The sequence below is a fragment of the Pan paniscus genome, chromosome 7 (assembly GCF_029289425.2).
Source record: "Pan paniscus chromosome 7, NHGRI_mPanPan1-v2.0_pri, whole genome shotgun sequence".
Taxonomy (NCBI): domain Eukaryota; kingdom Metazoa; phylum Chordata; class Mammalia; order Primates; family Hominidae; genus Pan; species Pan paniscus.
In genome coordinates this window covers 95,718,167-95,745,405 of record NC_073256.2, presented here as the reverse complement: position 1 = coordinate 95,745,405, position 27,239 = coordinate 95,718,167, and the positions used below count along the sequence as shown (strand labels likewise).

General features: G+C 38.5%; 1 protein-coding gene across 1 annotated transcript in view; it reads left to right on the top strand.

The window, feature by feature from the left end:
• The window catches only part of TPD52 (tumor protein D52), a 257,001-nt gene that overhangs the window by 165,674 nt on the left and 64,088 nt on the right, over positions 1–27,239 (top strand). Inside the window, exon 2 of the mRNA XM_003831281.6 lies at positions 4,426–4,607. Within this exon, the coding sequence (XP_003831329.1) occupies positions 4,426–4,607 (182 nt within the window). The remainder of the gene's footprint in view (positions 1–4,425; positions 4,608–27,239) is intronic.

Here is a 27,239-nt window from a genome sequence, read left to right as displayed (position 1 = left end):
GATTTTTGCACATTGATTTTGTATCCTGAGACTTTGCTGAAGTTTCTTATCAGCTTAAGGAGATTTTGGGCTGAGATGATGGGGTTTTCTAAATATACAATCATGTCATCTGCAAACAGGGACAATTTGACTTCCTCTTTTCCTAATTGAATACCCTTTATTTCTTTCTCCTGCCTGATTTTCCTGGCTAGAACTTCCAACACTGTGTTGAATAAGAGTGGTGAGAGAGGGCATCCCTGTCTTGCACCAGTTTTTAAAGGGAATGCTTCCAGTTTTTGCCCATTCAGTATGATATTGGCTGTGGGTTTGTCATAAATAGCTCTCATTATTTTGAGATACGTCCCATCAATACCTAATTGCTTGAGAGTTTTTAGCATGAAGGGCTGTTGAATTTTGTCAAAGGCCTTTTCTGCATCTATTGAGATAATCAAGTGGTTTTTGTCTTTGGTTCTGTTTATATGCTGGATTACATTTATTGATTTGCATATGTTGAACCAGCCTTGCATCCCAGGAATGAAGCCCACTTGATCATGGTGGATAAGCTTTTTGATGTGCTGCTGGATTTGGTTTACCAGTATTTTATTGAGGATTTTTGCATCGATGTTCATCAAGGATATTGGTCTAAAATTCTTTTTTGTTGTGTCTCTGCCAGGCTTTGGTATCAGGATGATGCTGGCCTCATAAAATGAGTTAGGGAGGATTCCCTCTTTTTCTATGGATTGGAATAGTTTCAGAAGGAATGGTACCAGCTCCTCCTTGTACCTCTGGTAGAATTCAGCTGTGAATCCGTCTGTTCCTGGACTTTTTTTGGTTGGTAGGCTATTGATTATTGCCTCAATTTCAGAGCCTGTTATTGGTCTATTCAGGGATTCAACTTCTTCCTGGTTTAGTCTTGGGAGGGTGTTTGTGTCGAGGAATTTATCCATTTCTTCTAGATTTTCTAGTTTATTTGCGTAGAGGTGTTTATAGTATTCTCTGATGGTAGTTTGTATTTCTGTGGGATTGGTGGTGATATCCCCTTTATCATTTTTTATTGCGTCTGTTTGATTCTTCTCTCTTTTCTTCTTTATTAGCCTTGCTAGCGGTCTATCAATTTTGTTGATCCTTTCAAAAAACCAGCTCCTGGATTCATTGATTATTTGAAAGTTTTTTTGTGTCTCTGTCTCCTTCACTTCTGCTCTGATCTTAGTTATTTCTGCATTCATTTCGTTATGTACCCAGTAGTCATTCAGGAGCAGGTTGTTCAGTTTCCATGTAGTTGAGCGTTTTTGAGTGAGTTTCTTAATCCTGAGTTCTAGTTTGATTGCACTGTGGTCTGAGAGACAGTTTGTTATCATTTCTGTTCTACATTTGCTGAGGAGTGCTTTACTTCCAACTACGTGGTCAACTTTGGAATAAGTGTGATGTGATGCTGAGAAGAATGAATATTCTGTTGATTTTGGTTGGGGAGTTCTGTAGATGTCTATTAGATCCACTTGGTGTGGAGCTGAGTTCAATTCCTGGATATCCTTGTTAACTTTCTGTCTTATTAATCTGTCTAATGTTGACAGTGGGGTGTTAAAGTCTCCCATTATTATTATGTGGGAGTCTAAGTCTCTTTGTAAGTCTCTAAGGACTTGCTTTATGAATCTGGGTGCTCCTGTATTGGGGGTGCATATATATTTAGGATAGTTAGCTCTTCTTGTTGAATTGATCCCTTTACCATTAAGTACTGGCCTTCTTTATCTCTTTTGATCTTTGTTGGTTTAAAGTCTGTTTTATCAGAGACTAGGATTGCAACCCCTGCCTTTTTTTGTTTTCCATTTGCTTGGTAGATCTTCCTCCATCCCTTTATTTTGAGCCTATGTGTGTCTCTGCACGTGAGATGGGTCTCCTGAATACAGCACACTGATGGGTCTTGACTCTTTATCCAATTTGCCAGTCTGTGTCTTTTAATTGGAGCATGTAGCCCATTTACATTTAAGGTTAATATTGTTATGTGTGAATTTGATCCTGTCATTATGATGTTAGCTGGTTGTTTTGCTCGTTAGTTGATGCAGTTTCTTCCTAGCATTGATGGTCCACAATTTGGCATGTTTTTGCAGTGTCTGGTACTGGTTGTTCCTTTCCATGTTTAGTGCTTCCTTCAGGAGCTTTTTTAGGGCAGGCCTGGTGGTGACAAAATCTCTCAGCATTTGCTTGTCTGTAAAGGATTTTATTTCTCCTTCACTTATGAAGCTTAGTTTGGCTGGATATGAAATTCTGGGTTGAAAATTCTTTTCTTTAAGAATGTTGAATATTGGCCCCCACTCTCGTCTGGCTTGTAGAGTTTCTGCCGAGAGATCCGCTGTTAGTCTGATGGGCTTCCCTTTGTGGGTAACCTGACCTTTCTCTCCGTCTGCCCTTAACATTTTTTCCTTCATTTCAACTTTGGTGAATCTGATAATTGTGTGTCTTGGAGTTGCTCTTCTCGAGGAGTATCTTTGTGGCGTTCTCTGTATTTCCTGAATTTGAATTTTGGCCTGCCTTGCTAGATTGGGGATGTTCTCCTGGATAATATCCTGAAGAGTGCTTTCCAACTTGGTTCCATTCTCCCCGTCACTTTCGGGTACACCAATCAGACCTAGATTTGGTCTTTTCACATAGTCCCATATTTCTTGGAGGCTTTGTTCATTTCTTTTTACTTTTTTTCCTCTAAACTTCTCTTCTCACTTCCTTTCATTAATTTGATCTTCAATTACTGATACCCTTTCTTCCAGTTGATCGAATCAGCTACTGAAGCTTGTGCATTCGTCACGTAGTTCTTGTGCCATGGTTTTCAGCTCCATCAGGTCATTTAAGGACTTCTCTGCAATGGTTATTCTAGTTAGCCATTTGTCTAATCTTTTTTCAAGGTTTTTAGCTTCTTTGCGATGGGTTCTAACTTCCTTCTTTAGCTTAGAGAAGTTTGATCGTCTGAAGCCTTCTTCTCTCAAGTCATCAAAGTCATTCTCTGTCCAGCTTTGTTCCATTGCTGGCAAGGAGCTGCATTCCTTTGGAGGGGGAGAGGCACTCTGATTTTTAGAATTTTCAGCTTTTCTGCTCTATTTTTTCCCCATCTTTGTTGTTTTATCTACCTTTGGTCTTTGATGATGGTGACATACAGATGGAGTTTTGGTGTGGATGTCCTTTCTGTTTGTTAGTTTTCCTTCTAACAGGCAGGACCCTCAGCTGCAGGTCTGTTGGAGTTTGCTGGAGATCCACTCCAGACCCTGTTTGCCTGGGTATCAGCAGCAGAGGCTGCAGAACAGCGAATACTGATGAACAGCAAATGTTGCTGCCTGATTGTTCCTCTAGAAGCTTCGTCTCAGAGGGGTACCCGGCTGTGTGAGGTGTCAGTCTGCCCCTACTGGGGGGTGCCTCCCAGTTAGGCTACTCGGGGGTCAGGGACCCACTTGAGGAGGCAGTCTGTCTGTTCTCATATCTCAAACTCAGTGCTGGGAGAACCACTACTCTCTTCAAAGCTGTCAGACAGGGACATTTACGTCTACAGAGATTTTTGCTGCCTTTTGTTCGGCTATGCCCTGCCCCCAGAGGTGGGGTCTACAGAGGCAGGCAGGCCTCCTTGAGCTTTGGTGGGCTCCACCCAGTTGGAGCTTCCTGGCTGCTTTGTTTACCTACTCAAGCCTTGGCAATAGTGGGCGCCCCTCCCCCAGCCTCGTTGCTGCCTTGCAGTTCTAGCTCAGACTGCTGTGCTAGCAATGAGCGAGGCTCCATGGGCATGGGACCCTCTGAGCCAGGCGTGGGATGTAGTCTCCTGGTGTGCCGTTGGCTAAGACCATTGGAAAAGCGCAGTATTAAGGTGGGAGTGACCCGATTTTCCAGGTGCCGTCTGTCACAGCTTCCCTTGGCTAGGAAAGGGAATTCCCTGACCCCTTGCGCTTTCTGGGTGAGGCCCTGCTTCGGCTTACACTCGGTGGGCTGCACCCACTGCCCTGCACCCGCTGTCCGACAAGCACCAGTGAAATGAACCCGGTACCTCAGTTGGAAATGCAGAAATCACCCGTCTTCTGGGTCACTCACGCTAGGAGCTGTAGACTGGAGCTGTTCCTATTCGGCCATCTTGGAACCCCTAATTTTGTATTTTTAGTAGAGACAGGGTTTCTCTATGTTGGTCAGGCTTAGAACTCCCGACCTCAGGTGATCCACCTGCCTCGGCCTCCCAAAGTGCTGGGATAACAGGCGTGAGCCACTGCGCTCCACCTTGATGCCTACTTTCTTTAGCTCCTCTTCAGGAAGGAAAGGATGGAAGAGGAAGTTGAAGAGCATAACTTGCATTTTAAAGCAAAATTCCGCATATATTTTAAAATTATTGCTACAACAATTGACTTTAAGAAAATTTCTTTAAGACTTTATTATACCTTCATGTTGAGTTATATGTATATAAATATCTCTTTTCATATTTAGGGTTCTCCAAAAAATGTGGAATCCTTTGCATCTATGCTGAGACGTTCTCCTCTTACACAGATGGGACCTGCAAAGGATAAACTGGTCATTGGACGGATCTTTCATATTGTGGGGAATGATCTTTACATAGATTTTGGTGGAAAGTTTCATTGTGTGTGTAGAAGACCAGAAGTGGATGGAGAGTAAGTAAAATCATTTCCAAGTACCTTAAGAGTATTCATAAAAGTTGCAATAGCGCAAAAGTATTGTTGAATGAAAGGTGATTTTTTGAAAAGACAGAAGACATATTTATTTGTCTTGATAATGCTGCAGTAAAGTCTGAAGTGCTTTAAAAATACTTGTTGGTCATGTCAGGCCAGACTCATATCGTCTCAAAGCAGTGAGAGCAGTTGTTGGGAAGACTTGAACGTTCATCCTGATAATAAGCCATTCCACACCATAAACTTAAAACCAACTTTGTAATAATGCATGTTGCTTAGGCTATTTTGGCCTGGAACCATTTTTCTGTCCCTTCTCTCTGTTCCATAGTCTCTTTCCACTTCTCCTTTCTTTTCTTATTATTTTGCATCTATTTTTAGGATTATTTTTCCTAATAAATAGAGTTCGTTCTGTTGTAGTTTATGTCGGTAAAAATATTTATGAATATAAATATGCACTGGAGAAAGCACTAAGGTGGGAGATCTAGGAGTGGAATATCAAGAGTCAAGGAGAGGTTGAACTAAGATTCTGAGATGGGAAAACAATAGAACAATAGTAAACGAGATAGAAGTGATTTTTTTTCCCCATCAATTTCTAATGTGCATTTTTTACTTTTCACTATTTTTGATATCAGGATGCATGTTACAGTTGACAGTATATTAAATTAACTGGCAGTATTTTTTTTTTAATCATATATAAAACAATAGTGAATCTAGTAATCAATGGTATTTTAGATAGGATGAATTACAGTGTTTAAGAAGTTTTTGGCATATAAAAATTGGTCATATTGTGGAAATGAAAGGCGAAGAGTCTACTGTAGACCTAGGAGAGCAATTATGAGAACGAGTTGCCTCTCTCCTGAGAGCTGGATATCTAAAGATGCCGTTGATAATTGGTCTTACCCAATTTAGAGACATAAGCTTGTTCTACCTGAATCTGAATAGGGTCTGACAAACTTAACAGAATACACATTTCCTCAGATTAATGATATATGAGTAAATATTTAACAACTAGTTGATTAAAAAAAAAAAGCCCCAATTTCTGTAATGTGAAATACTCCCAGCATGGCCAATGTCAAGTCACCAACATGATGTCACCAAATGCAGAGTTGGGAAGATGTGTGCACAGTGCTTCTCACAAGCTGGTATTAGCTGGCTGCAGCACACCTCTACCTTAGATAACCAGAAGCTGAACAGTGTTTTAACAAGATGAGTGGTGTAAACCAGGTGTCAACGGAAAGACTGTGCTCCCTGGCATGAGAGGAATGGCTTGAGCATGACTTGAATTGGTGTATCAAATATCATACAAGCTTAGTTCAAAAGTAGGGAGACTCAAAGAAATTTCTAAGTAGGATGTGTCTGTCAATCCAGATTTTAATACTGTAATCAGTATCTGTTATGTAAACGGCTACTGAAGGAATTCAATTAGTTATTGTGTCTAAAAATTTAGAAAAGTGATTGGCATATGGTAAACAAATGCTACTGTTGTTATTGTTATTTTCATTGCATTGTTATTACTAAAATCCTGGTGACCTAATGATGACATCCCTCAAGAATTCCTTTTAAGAAGGGTTTATGAAGGAGGCAAGTAAAAAGATATGTGATACAAAAGTTACCCTTTAAGAGAGGTATCCTCAGCTCTTAGGTACTATCAGCAGAAGCTGTAGCAGATCATTTTTTCATTAGTAGAAAATATATAGTAATTATAAAATAAAGTGCTGTTTTATTTTACACAAAGAAATCCTTAGTCCCCTCCTTACAATTGATCATCTACCATGGATGCTGTCCATCACAGTGCCTGTCTTATTCTTACAAGCTGACCTAACATGCAACTGGAGAATCAGGTATTGACTTTATAAAAAGATCTATTTTATGACAACTCTGCTAAGATATTTCTCAGCAGATATTCAACTGCTTAGTCAAGTTTATTATAAATTACAAATACTAGTCATATACTTTTTTTATATGTGAGAATGGAATTCTGTTAATCATATCTCTTTCATGGATATTTATTTCTTTGGGGATATTCTTTTGTCGGCACTGTTCTTTTTTCTCATTGAATTAAAAATTTAAAACATCACTTTTGTGATTATGTTATATTCTTGAACATAATATATTCAGAATGCCTTAGAGATCTAGAATTAAATTGCCCCAGCTGGACTTGAACTCCTGGGCTCAAGCAATCCTCCCATCTCAGCCTCCTGAGTAGCAGGGACTTACAGACATGTACCACCATGCTTGGCTTTAAGTCACAGATTTTTAAGTATCAGATTTGCGATTAGTTTTCTAATGAGTAGTATAGTCTGATTTGAATTTGTTTTATGTGTAGTATGGCTTTAAATGATTAAATACTGGCATCTATTACAACATTTATTAAATCTTAATTTTTTATTTAAAACTAAATATATACCACATATGCACACATTCTATTATATAAATTATTTTCTTGAAACCTCCATCTCTGTCTGTTCTCCCCCCAATGAAGCAGTCATAAAAGCTTTTTGAGGGGAGAGGGGGTGGCTCTTAGTAATTTTGCAAGTAAATTCTCTAGTCTTTGGAGCAGTCACTATATTAGAGTCTTTTTAAAGGTACTTAGGAGAGTTATATGCCTACATCTCTTTGTTCTGTAGTTATCTGTAGTAATTTCTCTATTCCTGCTTCCATGAAACCACCTGCTTAATATCCAGTTACTCTTACCAGAAATACCCATTTAAACTTCAAAGGAGTCACAAAATAAATACATTCATGAATGAGGATCATCAAGAGGGAGAAGCCAAAGTGCTACAGGAGTTGATTTGTTCATTCATTCATTCATTCACTCATTCATTCAACAAATACTTACTAGACCTCTTCAATTTGCCAGGTACTGTTGTAAAGACTGGTAAACCAGACAGACTAGTTCTCTGCTCTCTTGAAGTGCATATGCAAATGGGGGAAGGAGGCATAGATAGTAAACAAGTACATGAATCAATTTAAAATATTGGTAATTACATAAGTAAAAATGGATAATATGGTGACAGAGTGCCTGGTGAGTGGAAAATAACAGTAGTCAAAAAAGGCCTTTGACTTCTAGTTCTAGTTCTGTAAGTCTGAAATGTCATCAAAGTGCCTTTAAAAAAAAAAGATAAGAGTCAAGGCTTCAGCTATCTCTGAAGCTCTCTCTCTTCAGCTTCCTCTTTGGTCCTACAGGCTGATAATGTTATTTCTAACTGTGCCCAATCTTCAGCCAAGGTTTAACATCAGTAGTTTGATTACTTATTTTCTCTACCTGCATATCCTATGTACATACCCTTACGGCTATGTAGATAACAACTCCAGCTCTTTATCGACATACATTGTTTTTTGGAGAGAAACTTTTTAACATAGCAAATTTCATGTTCTCCAATTTTTAATCTGTCATGAAATGAAGGTTTATACTCTTCACAGAATGATTATTAGATCTTCATTTGTACACGTAGAAATGCCTAGGTTCTTTCCAAAACCCTTCTCTAGGTTTCTTATAGGGATCTATCACTTATGCTTTGAAAATATTGTTGAGAATTGTCAGGTCAGCATAATTACTATTTTGGTTACTGATTACTCCTACTTATATCTAAAACAAAATTTGTGGGTAAGAACCTACTTTATTCAAATGTTTGCCTGTTGTCTTTATCACTGAACAAGGAAGTAATGAGATCCAGCTCAGTTGTTTGTGGTCTTCCCCTTTTTGTACCTGTACGTTTAGATTATATGACGAGGTAGAACAGCTTATTGGGCTGGACACGTGTTCTCTGCAGTTATACTGTGAGGCCTCTGACTGAGCAGATTCTAGGAGGCTGAATCTCCATAATAGCAGAGCCTCCTGCTTTGGTACATTTTAAATTGTTATAAATAAGAGAAATATTTACATAATCTGTTCATCATTCATCAGCCTGCCTTTTTTTTTGATCCTTTTAGAGAACTATTTTCTTCTCTTCATACAGACTTTTGTGTAGTTGAATAATGCTACTTTAGGACAGTTTAAAGATTAATTAAATACAATGAAAAATAACTAATTGAAATATCCAGTTTAGCCAAATGTTTTAATTTTTTATTGTTTCTTTTAATAAGTAAGTTTGGCATTTCAGACTTATAACAACTAATAGGGATCAGAAAATATTTTGATTAATGAATATTCTAATTAGCTAAATAATAGCCTTTTAAGTTCTATAACTTTTGTTTTAATGTTCATTTTTGATTATAGTTTAAAGGAGCAGTTTTTAGTCTTTGTACCAAAACACCCTAGAGTTTTGCAGAAAAGCATAAGATATTGCTTATTGGGGATAAAGGGGCAGTTGGGCCCTACTTTCAGAGCAGCCCTGCATTTATCTGTTTTATGTATTATAGCTCTGGGACAATTTTGTTTAATGTGTGTGGTGAGTATTTCTACTGTAAATAAGAAAAGTTTGAAAAACACTTGGAAAGGAAGAAACTAATTTTAGAAAGACATGACCTTAATAGTAGCATTCAGAATCTAAGCTATAGTACTTAAGCATGAACAATAGTAATTTGATCTACTTAGAGTGAGTTGCAAAATAGACATACGTATATTTAGAGATTTTGAGACATGCATGGGACCTTATAGTACCAGCCTCAAAAGTCATAATTATTATATTTTTCTTTTAAATCAGCTTATGACTTGAAGTCAGAAATCACATATGACGAATCAGAATGACTCAGAATGGCATTAACTTCTTTGGAAGTTATCATTTAATAACTGATTTATCAAATCAATTGACATCATCTTTTTCTTTTGTAAAGCCCACTGACAGATACCAACACCACATGGAACATTAGAAATTAGTAGTCCTGTACTATACCTAGGCACTTTGGTTTCTTCCAGTTGAGGTATATGTTTAGCAAAAGCTCAGTTGTGCTTGTTTCTTTCTTTTTTTTTTTTTTTTGAGACAGAGTCTTGTTCTGTCGCCCAGGCTGGAGTGCAGTGGCATGATTTCAGCTCATTGCAACTTCTGCCTCCCAGGTTCAAGCAATTCTTGTGCCTCAGCCTCCTGAGTAGCTGGGATTACAGGCATGTGCCACCATGCTCAGCTAATTTTTGTATTTTTAGTGGAGACAGGTTTTGCCGTGTTGGCCAGGCTGGTCTTGAACTCCTGGCGTCAAGTGATCCGCCCGTCTCAGCCTCCCAAAGTGCTGGGATTACAGGCATAAGCCACCATGCCCGGCCTAGTTGTACTCATTTCAGAACATGTTTATATTAAGAAATTTACTTGAATATTGTACAAATTAATAAAATTTGAATACAGAAAGGGTTTTTGTTCTTATGAATGCTAACTTTAATGTTTTAGAAAGACTCCATAACAGAAAACTTTGGTTTTTTTGTTTTTTTTCCCCGTCTCTGCTGCTTGAATCAGAAAGGAGAGAGTTTTTTGTTTTTAAGAAGTTGCTATTGAATTAGATTGTGCAAGAAAACTGTAGATTGAAACAAAAATTATAAAAACGTGAAAGGTATTGCTTTCCAATTGCCTTTCTGTTCTTGTTCTACTTTCACATGACCGGCCCTGGCAGTCACAGACCTTGCAGTGTGGGTATTGTTATGTGAGGAAGAGCAGAGCTTCAGTGAGTGGACCCCCTACTGAGAGAGAACGCCTTGGCCCCATATTAGAATATTTGCATTAATCTGCTTTAAGTTAATATTTTTGCGTGTACATGTATACTTTTTTAATGAGTCTTTAACCTAATTTACCATGAACCTTTCTATGAGTCAGAGGGCTTGTATGGTAATTTAAAAATACAGAGCACTTTTCCCATCATGGGAACCTGTATACCCTTGTTTTTAGACATTTTTTTCTGTCGTATTAATGCAGCAAACAATTTCACAGACTTGATTGTTTCCTTTCTATATTCCATCTGATTTCCTTCTGATAATCTTAACAGCTTTTTAAAAACCTACACTGGTATTTTATGTATATTGTGTTATATATTCTTCACAACAAACATAGATAGTAGGTATTATCCCCATTTCCCAAATGAAGAAAATGAGTCTCTGAGCATAAATAACGTGCTGCAGTCACGCAACTAGGGATTAACAAAGCAGGGATTCAAATCTAGGGCTGTGTATATCCAAATTTTCTTTTCACTCCGCTGTGCTTCACTCTAAATCATACAATATATAGTAACTCAAGCATCATAAAGACTTCCTAAAACAGTCTTACATATGAAGCAGTTTCATGTCAGGGACCCTGAAGGCAGTGTGGCAGTGAAGCTCTGTGGAGGTCTGTTAAAAAATGATTGGTAGTCTGTTATATCTTTGGTTATGGTGTCCGTTGTTGCTGTGGTCTGAATGTTTGTGTCCCTGCAGAATTCATTTGTTGGAACATAATCACCAGTGTGATGTAGTTAGGAGGCTGGGCTTTTGGGAGGTACTTAGGTCATGAGGATTCTGCCCTCATGAGTGGGATTAGTGAATTGGCTAGTTAGTTAATCTATGAACCAGAACCAGGTCTTCATGACACTAAATATGCTTGTGCCTTGATCTTGGACTTCCAGCCTCTAGAACTATGAGAAAGAAGTTTCTGCTGTTTATAAGATACCCTCATTTATGGTGTTTTGTTATTCAGATCGAACAGACTAAGAAATAGTATGGTAAGTTTGAATAGTGTAACCCCCAATAAGCTAATAACTATCAGGTCTAGGCTTTGTTTTGTAATGGATCTGTATCATAATTGTGGTAAGACCTCTAGTCACAGGACCTGGTTAATATCAGTATGCCTCATGTTATTTGGGAATGATGTATTTCAAAAAAGTTTATTGTGTAAATAATAGAAAATTGGCTATTTATACCTAATATACTTAATTTTTAATTGTTTATTGGTTCTTTTAATAAAATGTATTATATACTTTCTTTGAACCTTGTTAGACCTAAAATAATTGAACCTTTTTTTGTTTTTGCTTTTGATGACCCAGGGTCATAATTATAAACATTAATTTCTATATTGTATCATAATAAAAATATACAGAATTATTGCTGCATAACCATATAACCCTCTAGTTCTGCAGTTTTATGTTCTCTCTCCTTTACTGCTGTTATGCCCTTGTCTGCTTTTTATAGCTTTCTCAGACCTCCTAATTTTTCTCTTCCAGTATGCCTATACTTGGGAGATCAGTCATCAAATTTGTTGTTCTTAAAATAAGAACAACTAGGGTTTGAGTAAGGACCTAGCAGCCTCTTCTGTGAGTAAAGTGTGGGTACTTTAGTGTATGGACTTCAACATGTATTCTGACAGCTCCTAAATTCCTTCTGTTTAGGTCTCACTGGGCTGTGTAGCTACTTGATGTCACCAGATAACTAACTTCCTGATAAGTGAAGTGTAACTGGGTTGGAGTTTTGCCTGTGTCGACTGCCTGTTCACTGATGCCCTTGATAGGGATTGTCACATATCAGAACAGTGTTTGTTGAACCAGTCAAGGTGCCGAGTGTTTTGGACATGAACATTTATCATGGTTGAGACTTTAACACCTCCAGTAGGGGCAGTAGCAAAAATAAGGTGGAATTATTCAATCCGAAATCCTGCTTGAGATGGTACCAATTCTTATAGTGAATTTGCAAATAAATGAGTAAATTTCTTAAAACTCTTGTTAAGCCCAAAGAATTGCTTTATAGCATTGATTAGTTTGGATGCCTTGTAATGCACTGGTAAAACATTTTATCAGTCTCAAGAAATAAGCTGCTTATTTTATTAATTTTATTTTTAAACGAACTGGGCATGATAAGATTTTTTCATTGAGTCACCAAACTTTTAATGAGCATCTATTATGTGCTACCTGTGTATTTAAGGCTAGTGACATACAGACTGATGACAATCCCTGCTTCCAGGGAGTTGATCTGGTCGGGGGAATAGAGAAGTAAACCAATAAATATAACATCATATAAGTTCTGTTCACTGTATTCTACAGGAATGGAGAAGGAATCGATGGTTGAATCTGTTTGTGTCAGAGAACGCTTCCCAGAGGAACTAACAATAGAACTGGGTTGCAAAGGATGGGTAGGAGATACTAAGTGCCGAAAGTGAGAGTGTTTCTGGGTGAAGGAGCAGCGCTTGAACAAGTTTTAAATGAGAGAGAGGCTGCCTCTTCTGGGAATTCAAGTGGTTTAGTTGGCTTAAGTTTAGGAGGAGTGATGGGAGAGTAGGGAGATGACCAGGAGCCAGATTTTCAAGGAATTTACATATTGTCCTAAAAAATTGGGATTTTATTTTCAAAGTAGCAAAGAATCATTAAAATATTGTAACAAGGAACGTGGGTCAACTTTGTGTTTCAGTGAGATCATTCTGGCAGAGGTGTGGAGCATATTTCGGAAGAAGGATGTGAGAGGGCAGTTAGTAAGGAAGCTGCTGAAAAAAATGATGAGAATATGAATTAAATCTGAGGGTGGAGAAAGGAGACACATTTAGCAGTTTAGGAGGTGGAAGAGACAGGTCTTGGTGACTGAATAGTTGTGGTTTGTGAGAGAGAGAGAAAAATTTTGAATAATGTTTCATTTTGGACATGAATGACTGGGTAGTGAGTTGGGTTGTGTTGGGGAGGTAGAGAAGGGGAGTGTGTTATTGATATTATTGCCTGCTTTAAAAACAAAAATTAAAATGCCCGGATGTAGATCAGTTTTATTCTCTTATTTCCATTCAAGGTCATAATACTTGTGATTAGTGTTAGTCAGGAACATTCTCTTTTTATAATATAATATTGTATATATGTGTATAAAATCCCTGTGGTTAAACTATGCTGTTGCTTTGGTCAAAGAGCCAAATTCTCCAAATCTTTTCATTTCATTAAGTTGTATTTTAGTTTTGATTTTTCAAGAGTTGTAAACATTTCTGTAAAATCTTCAAGTCCAGTTTTATAAGTAAAGTCCGTTTACTAATGTGTTAATGAGGATTGTGTCTTTTAAAGCATTATCTCTATGCTGGCTCTCTATCATAAAACACAGGATTGACAGCTCTGAAAATTGAAGGGTTTCAAAACAAGCATGATTGGCAGCTCTAAGGTAACTAGCACGTGCACTGAATCTTATTTGTACTTTTGTTTGACACTAAGGTGGAATAAACAAGCTAATTTTCCCATCTGTTTCTATTTCAGATTGTGTGATATGTAGGGTCAGATAAAGAGTGGAATGTATGTTGGATGTTTCAAAAACTAAAGTTTTCAAGGTGTATTGGTGGGGAAAAGAGAAAATAAGAATTTGAATTAAGTGGGTCATTTTATTGCAGAGCACATGGAACACATTAAAAAAGCATGCATGTTTTTATATAGGTTGGTGATTTAAAATCATTCTACTAGTTTTTCTTTAACAGATCTCTTCAGTCTTTTTTAGGATAGAAGAGCATCCGTTATATTTAGCTTTTTAATAGGAAACCTTAAAATATGTTCAAATATGATCAAATTATAAAGTATGATCTTAGAGATGTTCCAAGTTCATGAAACTCATGTAATTCAGACTGAATAGCACTGGAGGGGTTTTTTCTTGTTTGGATACATGCCATAACAAAATTCTTTTGGATTGATTTGTTCTATTGGATTGATTTGTTCTATTGGATTGATTGTTCAATGGGATTCTGTTTTAATTGACATGCAAAATGGATTTGCTTTATGTAGCATATTCACATATGTATAGCTCTATCATTCCAGAGATTGTCTAAATTTACATTTCTAGGAAGTTTGCCTCATATGCCTTCTCAGGACTGTGAAGGTCAAAAGTGAATCTGGAAACTACTTTGGTAGCTGCATGTTAAGGAATGCAAGCAATTAAGTGTTCCCACAAAAGCTTTGAAGGTAATATCTTAATAGGACAGAGAGGAGAAAGAATCAGGGCTGCAGTCCTACAATTGGTTCAGGCTGTAGTTCTAGTGACCTACAAGTGGATTTTTTAAGAATTAAAAGCTATTTTAAAAGAAGGTCTGAGTTCTCTTTTGAATTTTGTCTTAATTTAGATTGCTACTTGATAACATCTAGAGACTCATAGGGACTCAGAATTTCAGCACATATTTTGTGATTTGTAATTAATTATAAGAACAGTAATAGCTAACATTTGTTGAATACTCTATGCTAGGTACTTTGTTAAGAGGTTTGCATGCATTATTTTCTTTAACCTTGTTGTTACTCTAAGATACTGTTAGAATTCTCATTTGAAAACACTGAAGAAACTAAGGCTTACAGAGATACTTTAAATAACTTACCCAGGGACAGCAGCTAGTAAGTATGCAGATGTGAGCTAAAGTAGCTTCTCTGTATTGTTAACCACTACTTTATGCTACTTACTGAAATTACACTTTCAGGGTATGTGTCTATAAGGGTGTGTGAGATTTGTTAATTTTATCAGCAAATATTTATTGAGTACCTTAATCATAATGTGCTTAATGCAGTTTTTAAAAACTGTATGACATCTTCATCTTTAGGAGGAAAGATATAAACGTATAGCACAGTAACACAGAGGAATGTATGAATAAATGACTAAATGAATGATGTGGTCAAGCATCTGGCTTCTTCAAAGGAGAAGCCAGAGAAATGAAAGTTGAGATGGTTTCATAGACAAAAAAGTGCCTCCCAAAGACATGAAACTTTAGTTAGATACCGAAGGATAGAGAGGGAGTGTTGGGATGGATAATGAAAGGACGCCTCTGGGGAAAATGGCATGAGGAATGGCACAGAATTGAGAATGAGCTTTGTGTGACTGTTATCTGTGTCTGTGTAACAAATTACTTCATAACTTAGTGGCTTAAAACAATAAACATGTATTATCTCACATAATTGCTGTGGGGCAGGAATCCAGGAATGCCTTAGCTAGATGATTCTGGCTCATGGTCTCACATGATGTTCAGTCAAGATATTAGCCAGGGCTGTAATCATCTGAAGGCTTGACTGGGGCTGGAGGATTTGCTTCTGAGGTAGCTCACTCATATGTCTGGCAAGTTAGTGCTGGTTATTGGCAGGAGGCCTCAGTTCCTTGGCACATGAATCTCACCATTGATGGGCTGCATGAGTGCCCTCACAACATAGCAACTTCCCCCATAGTAAGTGATGAGTGAGAGAGAGAGAGAGAGAGAGAGAGAGAGAGAGAGAGAGAGAGAGCAAGGAGGAAGTGGTGATGCCTTTTATGACCTAGTCACACATTGTCACTTCTGCCATATTCTGTTGGTTAATAACCAAGTGAGTCACAAAGCCCAGCCTATACTCAAGAGAAAGGGAATTGGGCTTTGCCTTTTAGAGGGAGGTGTACAGAGTTTGTGTATGCATTTTACGTATTTGATTTCTGTGTGTGAACAAAGCTTAACTTTTAATACAAAAATTTAGTAACTATAAAAACACAAAATATGTGACAGCAAGATTTAAGAAAATGGAAACATCTTTCTCTCTTTGCTCTGTTTTCAGTGTTAAAAATATTTTCATCTCTAATATATTATTAGACACTACTTAAACCTAGATTTTCTGTATACTTCCAAGGTAACCTTTATTTTTTTCTTTCCAACTGTGATTCTAGGTATCTAAAATTCTTGTCTCCTTACTTATCCATACATTGAGTCAACTGCTAGCAGCTTTGAGCTACTTCAGTAAACATTTATCAAGTGGCTACTCTTTGCTAGGCCTAGTGCTAGCTTTGGCTTTAAAAGTCCATACTGCTTCTCTTTCTGTCTCTATTAATTCAAATATGGCAAAAGTTCTTTTTTTAAGCTGCTGACACTCCGTTTTCTTAAGTAGTTATTTCTATCTCATGCAAGAGAGCCTTGCTAATTTCAGACAAATTTCAAACTATTTTTTATTTTGGTTAATTGAATTACACTCTATCCAGCCACATAGTCCAGAAAGCCAAGAGTCAGAATAGACTCATTTCTCTTCATTACAACCTTCCTCCTGCATCCACTCAGTCATCAGCTTTCCTCTTAATTATCACTGAAATCTGCCCTTTCCTCTGTCTCTACCATTAGGGCTTTTCTCCAGCCATGGATATCTTGTACCTTGTAGCTGAATTTGCCACAGTTACTTTTTTTTTTTTTTGAGATGGAGTCTTGCTCTGTCACCATTGTCTGGAGTGCAACGGCATGATCTTGGCTCACTGCAACCTCCACCTCTGGGCTTCAAGCAATTCTCCTACCTCAGCCTCCCGAGTAGCTGGGACTACAGGCGCGCGCCATGCCCAGCTAATTTTGAATTTTTTTTTTGGTAGAGACGGGGTTTTACCATGTTGGCCAGGATGGTCTCAATCTCCTGACCTCATAATCTGCCCGCCTCGGCCTCCCAGAGTGCTAGGATTACAGGCATGAGCCACTGCGCCTATCCCACAGTGACTTTCTTGTCTTTGTTTCCATTCTCTTTGCTCCTCTATTCTATTCTTTTTCTTTTTCTGTGTATGCATTTAAAGTGACCACAGTGGTCAAGATTCCATGACATGGAAGTTTTAGGGAGTGGTGAAATATTTGCTTTGCTAGATAGGCTAGTATCCTTATAGATAAGTCTGAATTTCAGGGTGAAAAGTTATGATGGTGGTGTTTGGGGATTGGCATTTTTGTATGCTGACATTAGTAGTGATGTGTGAGATGGAGTGGATACCATAAGACAGTTCTGAGACTGTTGTAATCCAGACAGGAGGTGATTAGAGGCTGGACTAGAGTGGAAAGAGATGGGAACAGAAAGCTAGAAGAGCCTGTTCAGAGAAAGACTGATAGGACTCGGTAACTCATGCTAAAGGTTTCTGGCCCAGGTGACTAGAAAAATAGAGGTCACAACCGTAGGGAAGTGGGGTAGAGAACTGTTCAAAGGGCAGGAGTTCTGTTTTAGACATGTTATGGTTATTCTATCTTTATTTATTTATTTTTGAAACAGGATCTCACTCTGTCACCCAGGTTGGAATGCAGTGGTGCAATCTCAGCTCACTGCAACCTCCACCTCCTGGGCTCAAGCGATTCTTGTGCTTCTGCCTCCTGAGTAGCCGGGACTACAGGTGTCTGCCACCATGCCTGGCTAATTTTGTCTGTGTGTGTTTTTGGTAGAGGTGGAGTTTTACCATGTTGCCCAGGCTAGTCTTGAACTCTTGAGCTCAGGTGATCCACCCACCTCAGCCTCCCAAAGTGCTGGGATTACAGGTGTGAGCCACTGTGCCTGGTCATGTTGTGATTTTTCTGTAGGCATTTGGTGACATGGGATTAGAAATATGAGAAATTAGGTTGTGGAATAACAGTAGACCTGGGATTATTAATAGCAACTTCATATTAGGCTCTAAGTGCCTTGATCTTCTGCCTTTATCAGCAAAAACAAAACAAAACAAAACAAAATATAAAGGCAACAGCATCACTGCAGTTATGTTTGTACCACATTAAGTGAGAGTGCCTGCCTTGAAGAAATGTTGCAGGGTTCATGTTCAGGCATCCTATTACAGAAAAAAAGCTAAATTTCTAAAAGTGAAATGCAAATGTAAAAATAACAGGATCCTTTTAGAAAAACAGTTTAGCTTTGCCAAGTATATTATTCTTATTATTCAACTTCAGGACTCTAAAATTCTTTCATTCATTTCTTGTAGATTTCTTATTACTTTACCTACTTCACTCTTAGGCATCTGTTCTTTGCTTCTATGTCCTTAGAAGATAACCTTATCTCCTTTCTTGAAATCAAGTTTGTACCTTAGTTTAAACCGTATAAAATTGCAGTTTTTAACGTCAAAATAGTTGAGTATCTGAAATTTCAACTGATTCAAGCTAATACTCCCTGGATTTCCTATTTCTTACCTTAAATTTTTTCTTTATCATTTTTTCTAGATAGTTTGGTAAGATTGGAAACATTTTAGCATGTTTCCCCTTAAAGCTATTGTACTTTTCCCATTCCCAAATTTCCGTTCATTCATCAGTTCAGCCCACCAGGCTCTGCCCTCACCATTATACTTGTTGAAAGCACCCTCTTAAACTCATCAGGGACATCTGGTTACCTGCCCACTAGTTTCTGCTTAACTGCTTTGTATTATTCAATAATATTGGCTATTCCCTTCTCAGAAATTGTCACATACCTTTATTTTCTTGATTCTCCTTCTACTTCTCTGTTCTTTTTCTATATTCTTCTAGGAAGTGCTTTATACAATTTTAGAGGGTAAAAATGGCAGGAAGGAGATACAGTAGTTTTTGGCATGTGCAAGGAAGTCAAGCAAGACAAGTAACAGGAAGAACATAGGAGTGGAGGGCAAGAGATCTAGGTTCTAACCCTGTATCTGTCAGTGTGTACAGTAGAAATTCATTTACCCAGGAGTCTGATGAACAGAGTTGTTCAAAAAGGCTTATTTTGGAGCTGTCTGTTTTAAAAATCACAGCACTATAATAATTAAAGAATACTTTTATGTGTCTATAAATGACATTTGTGTTTTTTATGTCTCCATTTATACGTATCCATTTTTCTTTTATTGAATATATTAGGAATTATTTTAGGTTCAACATTGTCCTATACTTGAAAACATGATGCTTTGTTCTTACCTTGTTTTAATTTTTAATAAAATATTTTTCCATAAATATATCACAGTTAGGTTTCTTTCTTTTTTTAATTTTTTAATTTTTATTTATTTTATTTTATTATTATTATACTTTAAGTTTTAGGGTACATGTGCACAATGTGCAGGTTAGTTACATATGTATACATGTGCCATGCTGGTGTGCTGTACCCATTAACTCGTCATTTAGCATTAGGTATATCTCCTAAAGCTATCCCTCCCCCCTCCCCCCACCCCACGACAGTCCCCAGAGTGTGATGTTCCCCTTCCTGTGTCCATGTGTTCTCATTGTTCAGTTCCCACCTATGAGTGAGAATATGTGGTGTTTGGTTTTTTGTTCTTGCGATAGTTTACTGAGAATGATGATTTCCAATTTCATCCATGTCCCTACAAAGGACATGAACTCATCATTTTTTATGGCTGCATAGTATTCCATGGTGTATATGTGCCACATTTTCTTAATTCAGTCTATCATTGTTGGACATTTGGGTTGGTTCCAAGTCATTGCTATTGTGAATAGAGCCGCAATAAACATACGTGTGCATGTGTCTTTATAGCAGCATGATTTATAGTCCTTCGGGTATATACCCAATAATGGGATGGCTGGGTCAAATGGTATTTCTAGTTGTAGATCCCTGAGGAATCGCCACACTGACTTCCACAAGGGTTGAACTAGTTTACAGTCCCAGCAACAGTGTAAAAGTGTTCCTATTTCTCCACATCCTCTCCAGCACCTGTTGTTTCCTGACTTTTTAATGATTGCCATTCTAACTGGTGTGAGATGGTATCTCATTGTGGTTTTGATTAGCATTTCTCTGATGGCCAGTGATGGTGAGCATTTTTACATGTGTTTTTTTGGCTGCATAAATGTCTTCCTTTGAGAAGTGTCTGTTCATGTCCTTTGCCCGCTTTTTGATGGGGTTGTCTGATTTTTTCTTGTAAATTTGTTTGAGTTCATTGTAGATTCTGGATATTAGCCCTTTGTCGATGAGTAGGTTGTGAAAATTTTCTCCCATTGTGTAGGTTGCCTGTTCACTCTGATGGTAGTTTCTTTGGCTGTGCAGAAGCTCTTTAGTTTAATTAGATCCCATGTGTCAATTTTGTCTTTTGTTGCCATTGCTTTTGGTGTTTTAGACATGAAGTCCTTTTCCATGCCTATGTCCTGAATGGTAATGCCTAGGTTTTCTTCTAGGGTTTTTATGGTTTTCGGTCTAACGTTTAAGTCTTTAATCCATCTTGAATTGATTTTTGTATAAGGTGTAAGGAAGGGATCCAGTTTCAGCTTTCTACATATGGCTAGCCAGTTTTCCCAGCACCATTTATTAAATAGAGAATCCTTTCCCCATTTCTTGTTTTTGTCAGGTTTGTCAAAGATCAGATAGTTGTAGATATGCGGCGTTATTTCTGAGGGCTCTGTTCTGTTCCATTGATCTGTATCTCTGTTTTGGTACCAGTACCATGCGGTTTTGGTTACTGCAGCCTTGTAGTATAGTTTGAAGTCAGGTAGCGTGCTGCCTCCAGCTTTGTTCTTTTGGCTCAGGATTGACTTGGCAATACGGGCTCTTTTTTGGTTCCATATGAGCTTGAAAGTAGTTTTTTCCAATTCTGTGAAGAAAGTCATTGGTAGCTTGATGGGGATGGCATTGAATCTATAAATTACTTTGGGCAGTATGGCCATTTTCATGATATTGATTCTTCCCACCCATGAGCATGGAATGTTCTTCCATTTGTTTGTATCCTCTTTTATTTCGTTGAGCAGTGGTTTGTAGTTCTCCTTGAAGAGGTCCTTCACATCCCTTGTAAGTTGGATTCCTAGGTATTTTATTCTCTTTGAAGCAATTGTGAATGGGAGTTCACTCATGATTTGGCTCTCTGTTTGTCTGTTATTGTTGTATAAGAATGCTTGTGATTTTTGCACATTGATTTTGTATCCTGAGACTTTGCTGAAGTTTCTTATCAGCTTAAGGAGATTTTGGGCTGAGACAATGGGGTTTTCTAGATATACAATCATGTCATCTGCAAACAGGGACAGTTTGACTTCCTCTTTTCCTAATTGAATACCCTTTATTTCCTTCTCCTGCCTAATTGCCCTGACCAGAACTTCCAACACTATGTTGAATAGGAGTGGTGAGAGAGGGCATCCCTGCCTTGTGCCAGTTTTCAAAGGGAATGCTTCCAGTTTTTGCCAATTCAGTATGATATTGGCTGTGGGTTTGTCATAGATAGCTCTTATTATTTTGAGATACATCCCATCAATACCTAATTTATTGAGTTTTTAGCATGAAGTGTTGTTGAATTTTGTCAAAGGCCTTTTCTGCATCTATTGAGATAATCAAGTGGTTTTTGTCTGTGGTTCTGTTTATATGCTGGATTACATTTATTGATCTGAGTATATTGAACCAGCCTTGCATCCCAGGAATGAAGCCTACTTGATCATGGCAGATAAGCTTTTTGATGTGCTACTGGATTCGGTTTCCCAGTATTTTATTGAGGATTTTTGCATCAATGTTCATCAAGGATATTAGTCTAAAATTCTCTTTTTTGGTTGTGTCTCTGCCAGGCTTTGGTATCAGGATGATGCTGGCCTCATAAAATGAGTTAGGGAGGATTCCCTCTTTTTCTGTTGATTGGAATCGTTTCAGAAGGAATGGTACCAGTTCCTCCTTGTACCTCTGGTAGAATTCGGCTGTGAATCCATCTGGTCCTGGACTCTTTTTGGTTGGTAAGCTATTGATTATTGCCACAATTTCAGAGCCTGTTATTGGTCTATTCAGAGAGTCAACTTCTTCCTGGTTTAGTCTTGGGAGGGTGTATGTGTCGAGGAATTTATCCGTTTCTTCTAGATTTTCTAGTTTATTTGCGTAGAGGTGTTTATAGTATTCTCTGATGGTAGTTTGTATTTCTGTGGGATCGGTGGTGATATCCCCTTTATCATTTTTTATTGCGTCTATTTGATTCTTCTCTCTTTTCTTCTTTATTAGCCTTGCTAGCGGTCTATCAATTTTGTTGATCCTTTCAAAAAACCAGCTCCTGGATTCATTAATTTTTTGAAGGGTTTTTTGTGTCTCTATTTCCTTCAGTTCTGCTCTGATTTTAGTTATTTCTTGCCTTCTGCTAGCTTTTGAATGTGTTTGCTCTTGCTTTTTTAGTTCTTTTAATTGTGATGTTAGGGTGTCCATTTTGGATCTTTCCTGCTTTCTCCTGTGGGCATTTAGTGCTATAAATTTCCCTCTACACACTGCTTTGAATGTGTCCCAGAGATTCCGGTATGTTGTGTCTTTGTTCTCATTGGTTTCAAAGAACATCTTTATTTCTGCCTTCATTTCGTTATGTACCCAGTAGTCATTCAGGAGCAGGTTGTTCAGTTTCCATGTAGTTGAGCGGTTTTGAGTGAGTTTCTTAATCCTGAGTTCTAGTTTGATTGCACTGTGGTCTGAGAGACAGTTTGTTATAATTTCTGATCTTTTACATTTGCTGAGGAGAGCTTTACTTCCAACTATGTGGTCAATTTTGGAATAGGTGTGGTGTGGTGCTGAAAAAAATGTATATTCTGTTGATTTGGGGTGGAGAGTTCTGTAGATGTCTATTAGGTCTGTGTGGTGCAAAGCTGAGTTCAATTCCTGGGTATCCTTATTAACTTTCTGTCTCATTGATCTGTCTAATGTTGACAGTGGGGTGTTAAAGTCTCCCATTATTATTGAGTGGGAGTCTAAGTCTCTTTGTAGGTCACGCAGGACTTGCTTTATGAATCTGGGTGCTCCTGTATTGGGTGCATCTATATTTAGGATAGTTAGCTCTTCTTGTTGAATTGATCCCTTTACCATTATGTAATGGCCTTCTTTGTCTCTTTTGATCTTTGTTGGTTTAAAGTCTGTTTTATCAGAGACTAGGATTGCAACCCCTGCCTTTTTTTGTTTTCCATTTGCTTGGTAGATCTTCCTCCATCCCTTTATTTTGAGCCTATGTGTGTCTTTGCACATGAGATGGGTCTCCTGAATACAGCACACTGATGGGTCTTGACTCTTTATCCAATTTGCCAGTCTGTGTCTTTTAATTGGAGCATTTAGTCCATTTACATTTAAGGTTAATATTGTTATGTGTGAATTTGATCCTGTCATTATGATGTTAGCTGGTTGTTTTGCTCGTTAGTTGATGCAGTTTCTTCCTAGCCTCGATGGTCTTTACAAATTGGCATGATTTTGCAGTAGCTAGTACTGGTTGTTCCTTTCCATGTTTAGTGCTTCCTTCAGGAGCTCTTTTAAGGCAGGCCTGGTGGTGACAAAATCTCTCAGCATTTGCTTGTCTGTAAAGGATTTTATTTCTCCTTCACTTATGAAGCTTAGTTTGGCTGGATATGAAATTCTGGGTTGAAAATTCTTTTCTTTAAGAATGTTGAATATTGGCCCCCACTCTCTTCTGGCTTGTAAAGTTTCTGCCGAGAGATCCGCTGTTAGTCTGATGGGCTTCCCTTTGTGGGTAACCTGACCTTTTTCTGTGGCTGCCCTTAACATTTTTTCCTTCATTTCAACTTCGGTGAATCTGACAATTATGTGTCTTGGAGTTGCTCTTCTCGAGGAGTATCTTTGTGGCGTTTTCTGTATTTCCTGAATCTGAATGTTGGCCTGCCTTGCTAGATAGGGGAAGTTCTCCTGAATAATATCCTGCAGAGTGTTTTCCAACTTGGTTCCATTCTTCCCGTCACTTTCAGGTACACCAATCAGACATAGATTTGGTCTTTTCACATAGTCCCATATTTCTTGGAGGCTTTGTTCGTTTCTTTTTATTCTTTTTTCTCTAAACTTCCCTTCGCACTTCATTTCATTCATTTCATCTTCCATCACTGATACCCTTTCTTCCAGTTGATCGCATCGGCTCCTGAGGCTTCTGCATTCTTCACGTAGTTCTCGAGCCTTGGCTTTCAGCTCCATCAGCTTCTTTAAGCACTTCTCTATATTGGTTATTCTAGTTATACATTCGTCTAAATTTTTTTCAAAGTTTTCAACTTCTTTGCCTTTGGTTTGAGTTTCCTCCTGTAGCTCAGAGTAGTTTGATCGTCTGAAGCCTTCTTCTCTCAACTCGTCAAAGTCATTCTCCGTCTAGCTTTGTTCCGTTGCTGGTGAGGAGCTGTGTTCCTTTGGAGGAGGAGAGGCGCTCTGCTTTTTAGAGTTTCCAGTTTTTCTGCTCTGTTTTTTCCCCATCTTTGTGGTTTTATCTACTTTTGGTCTTTGATGATGGTGATGTATAGGTGGGTTTTTGGTGTGGATGTCCTTTCTGTTTGTTAGTTTTCCTTCTAACAGGCAGGACCCTCAGCTGCAGGTCTGTTGGAGTTTGCTAGAGGTCCACTCCAGACCCTGTTTGCCTGGGTACCAGCAGCGGTGGCTGCAGAACAGTGGATTTTCGTGAACTGTGAATGCTGCTGTCTGATCGTTCCTCTGGAAGTTTTTTCTCAGAGGAGTACCCGGCCGTGTGAGGTGTCAGTCTGCCCCTACTGGGGGGTGCCTCCCAGTTAGGCTGCTCAGGGGTCAGGGGTCAGGGACCCACTTGAGGAGGCAGTCTGCCTGTTCTCAGATCTCCAGCTGCATGCTGGGAGAACCACTGCTCTCTTCAAAGCTGTCAGACAGGGACATTTAAGTCTGCAGAGGTTACTGCTGTCTTTTTGTTTGTCTATGTCCTGCCCCCAGAGGTGGAACCTACAGAGAGGCAGGCAGGCCTCCTTGAGCTGTGGTGGGCTCCACCCAGTTCGAGCTTCCCGGCTGCTTTGTTTACCTAAGGAAGCCTGGGCAATGGCGAGTGCCCCTCCCTCAGCCTCGCTGCTGCCTTGCAGTTTGATCTCAGACTGCTGTGCTAGCAATCAGCGAGACTCCGTGGGTATAGGACCCTCTGAGCCAGGTGCGGGATATAATCTCCCGGTGCGCTGTTTTTTAAGACTGTCGGAAAAGCGCAGTATTAGGGTGGGAGTGACCCCATTTTCCAGGTGCTGTCTGTCACCCCTTTCTTTGACTAGGAAAGGGAACTCCCTGACCCCTTGTGCTTCCCGAGTGAGGCAATGCCTTGCCCTGCTTCGGCTCGCGCACAATGCGCTGCACCCACTGTCCTGCGCCCACTGTCTGACACTCCCTAGTGAGATGAACCCGGTACCTCAGATGGAAATGCAGAAATCACCTGTCTTCTGCGTCACTCACGCTGGGAGCTGTAGACTGGATCTGTTCCTATTCGGCCATCTTGGCTCCACCATCTCTTTCTTTTCTTTTCTTTTCTTTTTTGAGATGGAGTCTCACTCAGTTGCCCAGGCTGGAATGCAGTGGTGCGATCTTGACTCACTGCAACTTCTGCCTCCCGGGTTCAAGCAATTCTCCTGCCTCAGCTTCCTGAGTAGCTGGGATTACAGGCATCCGCCACCATGCTCACCTAATTTTTGTACTTTTAGTAGAGATAGGGTTTCACCGTGTTGGCCAGGCTAGTCTTGAATTTCTGACCTCAAGTGATCCACCTGCCTCGGCCCCCCAAAGTGCTGGGATTACAGGCATGAGCCACTGCACCCTGCCCAGAACCTTAACTTTGGACCTAAAATAGAATACTTTGTGTTCCTTTAGAAAAATGCAAATTAGATATCAAATAGGTATAATTAAATCCTTAATTAGAACTGATTGGGCATATTATAATGTTCATGTGGATTTTATGCTACTGCCTGTCATTTTTGAATTTATTAAGCAAACCAATCCTTCCTTGATGTGATTTCCTTGAAAGCATTTCTTTTATATCTACTTATAGTAGTGTCAACTCTTTGTTATGCTATACCTCTTTCAGTGTGGAAGATACGATTTGAAGTTACTTGGCTTCCAAAATATATTGCTGTAAACATACATATTTTCAGACTCAGCATTTTTACTAGAGTTAGTCTTACCTCAAAACTTCTGTTTTACTCACCATTCTGTTTCAGTTTTTATTTTACTTTTTTTATTTACTAGAATGATAATACATCATATTAGTTTGAAAGTTAACAGCTAAACACAAACTCTTTAAATCTCAAAATCTATTTGAGAAATTAAATATCTTTCCTAACTGCAATTGCAAATATTTTAGTTTGCCTGTTTCCTGAACGTAATTTATTTAGAAACTTTAATTTTGAATTTAGCTTTTTTTTAAAATACTGTGTCTTCAGCATGTTTTTGTTTTTGTTTTTTAAGATAGGGTCTCGCTGTGTTGCCCAGGCTGGAGTGCAGTGATCACAACTCACCACAACCTCCACCTCCTGGGTTCAAGCGATTCACCCACCTCAGCCCTGCAAGTAGCTGGGACTACAGGTGCATGCCACCATGCCCAGCAAATTTTTGTATTTTTTGTTGAGACAGAGTTTCACCACGTTGCTCAGGCTCATTTTGAACTCCTGAACTCAAGCAATCTGCCAGCTTCGGCCTCCCAGAGTGCTGGGTTTACAGGTGTGAGCCACTGCGCTTGACCCAGCATGAATTTTTAAAGCTCTTTGTTTCATTTATTTCACTGAAGAGGACATCTGAAGTTTGAAGCAAAGCATTCCAAAAGTAACGTTTAGCATATGTTGATTTGTGATATTAATTCTATGTCTATTATTAATAGTAATGGTAGTGATGGTGACGATGGTGTTGATGACTGGTAGCAGCAGCAGCATCTTCCTAATGTTTTAAATTGTTATTAAATTTTCCCTCCAAAGGAATCTTAAGTCACTTTAAGAAAATCAACATGTGCTGCATATTTTGGAGAAAATAATTTTTAAATATCCGGCATAGTGCCTTGCAGAGTATAAGTTCACAATAAATACTCATTGCTTACTTTTTTGATGGACAAGAGTCACCAAGTCATTTACCTATCGGTAGGGTGTTTCAATTATTGGTTGAATATACTGTTCTTAGTTCCTTTGGTGTTACAAAGGGATGAAGTTAACCTCCAGTGAAGAGGCTGTAGTAACCTGTTTTACTGAAGAAATGAGAGCCATTTCAATTTTAAGAAAAATAAAATCAATGTCAAACAAAATCAATGTCAAACAAAATCAATGTCAAATTAAATGAGAATTTATTGTTTTCTAGATTTGAAAACTATAGGGCATTTTCTACCTGTTATTGTCTTCATAGTTGGCTATGTTATCA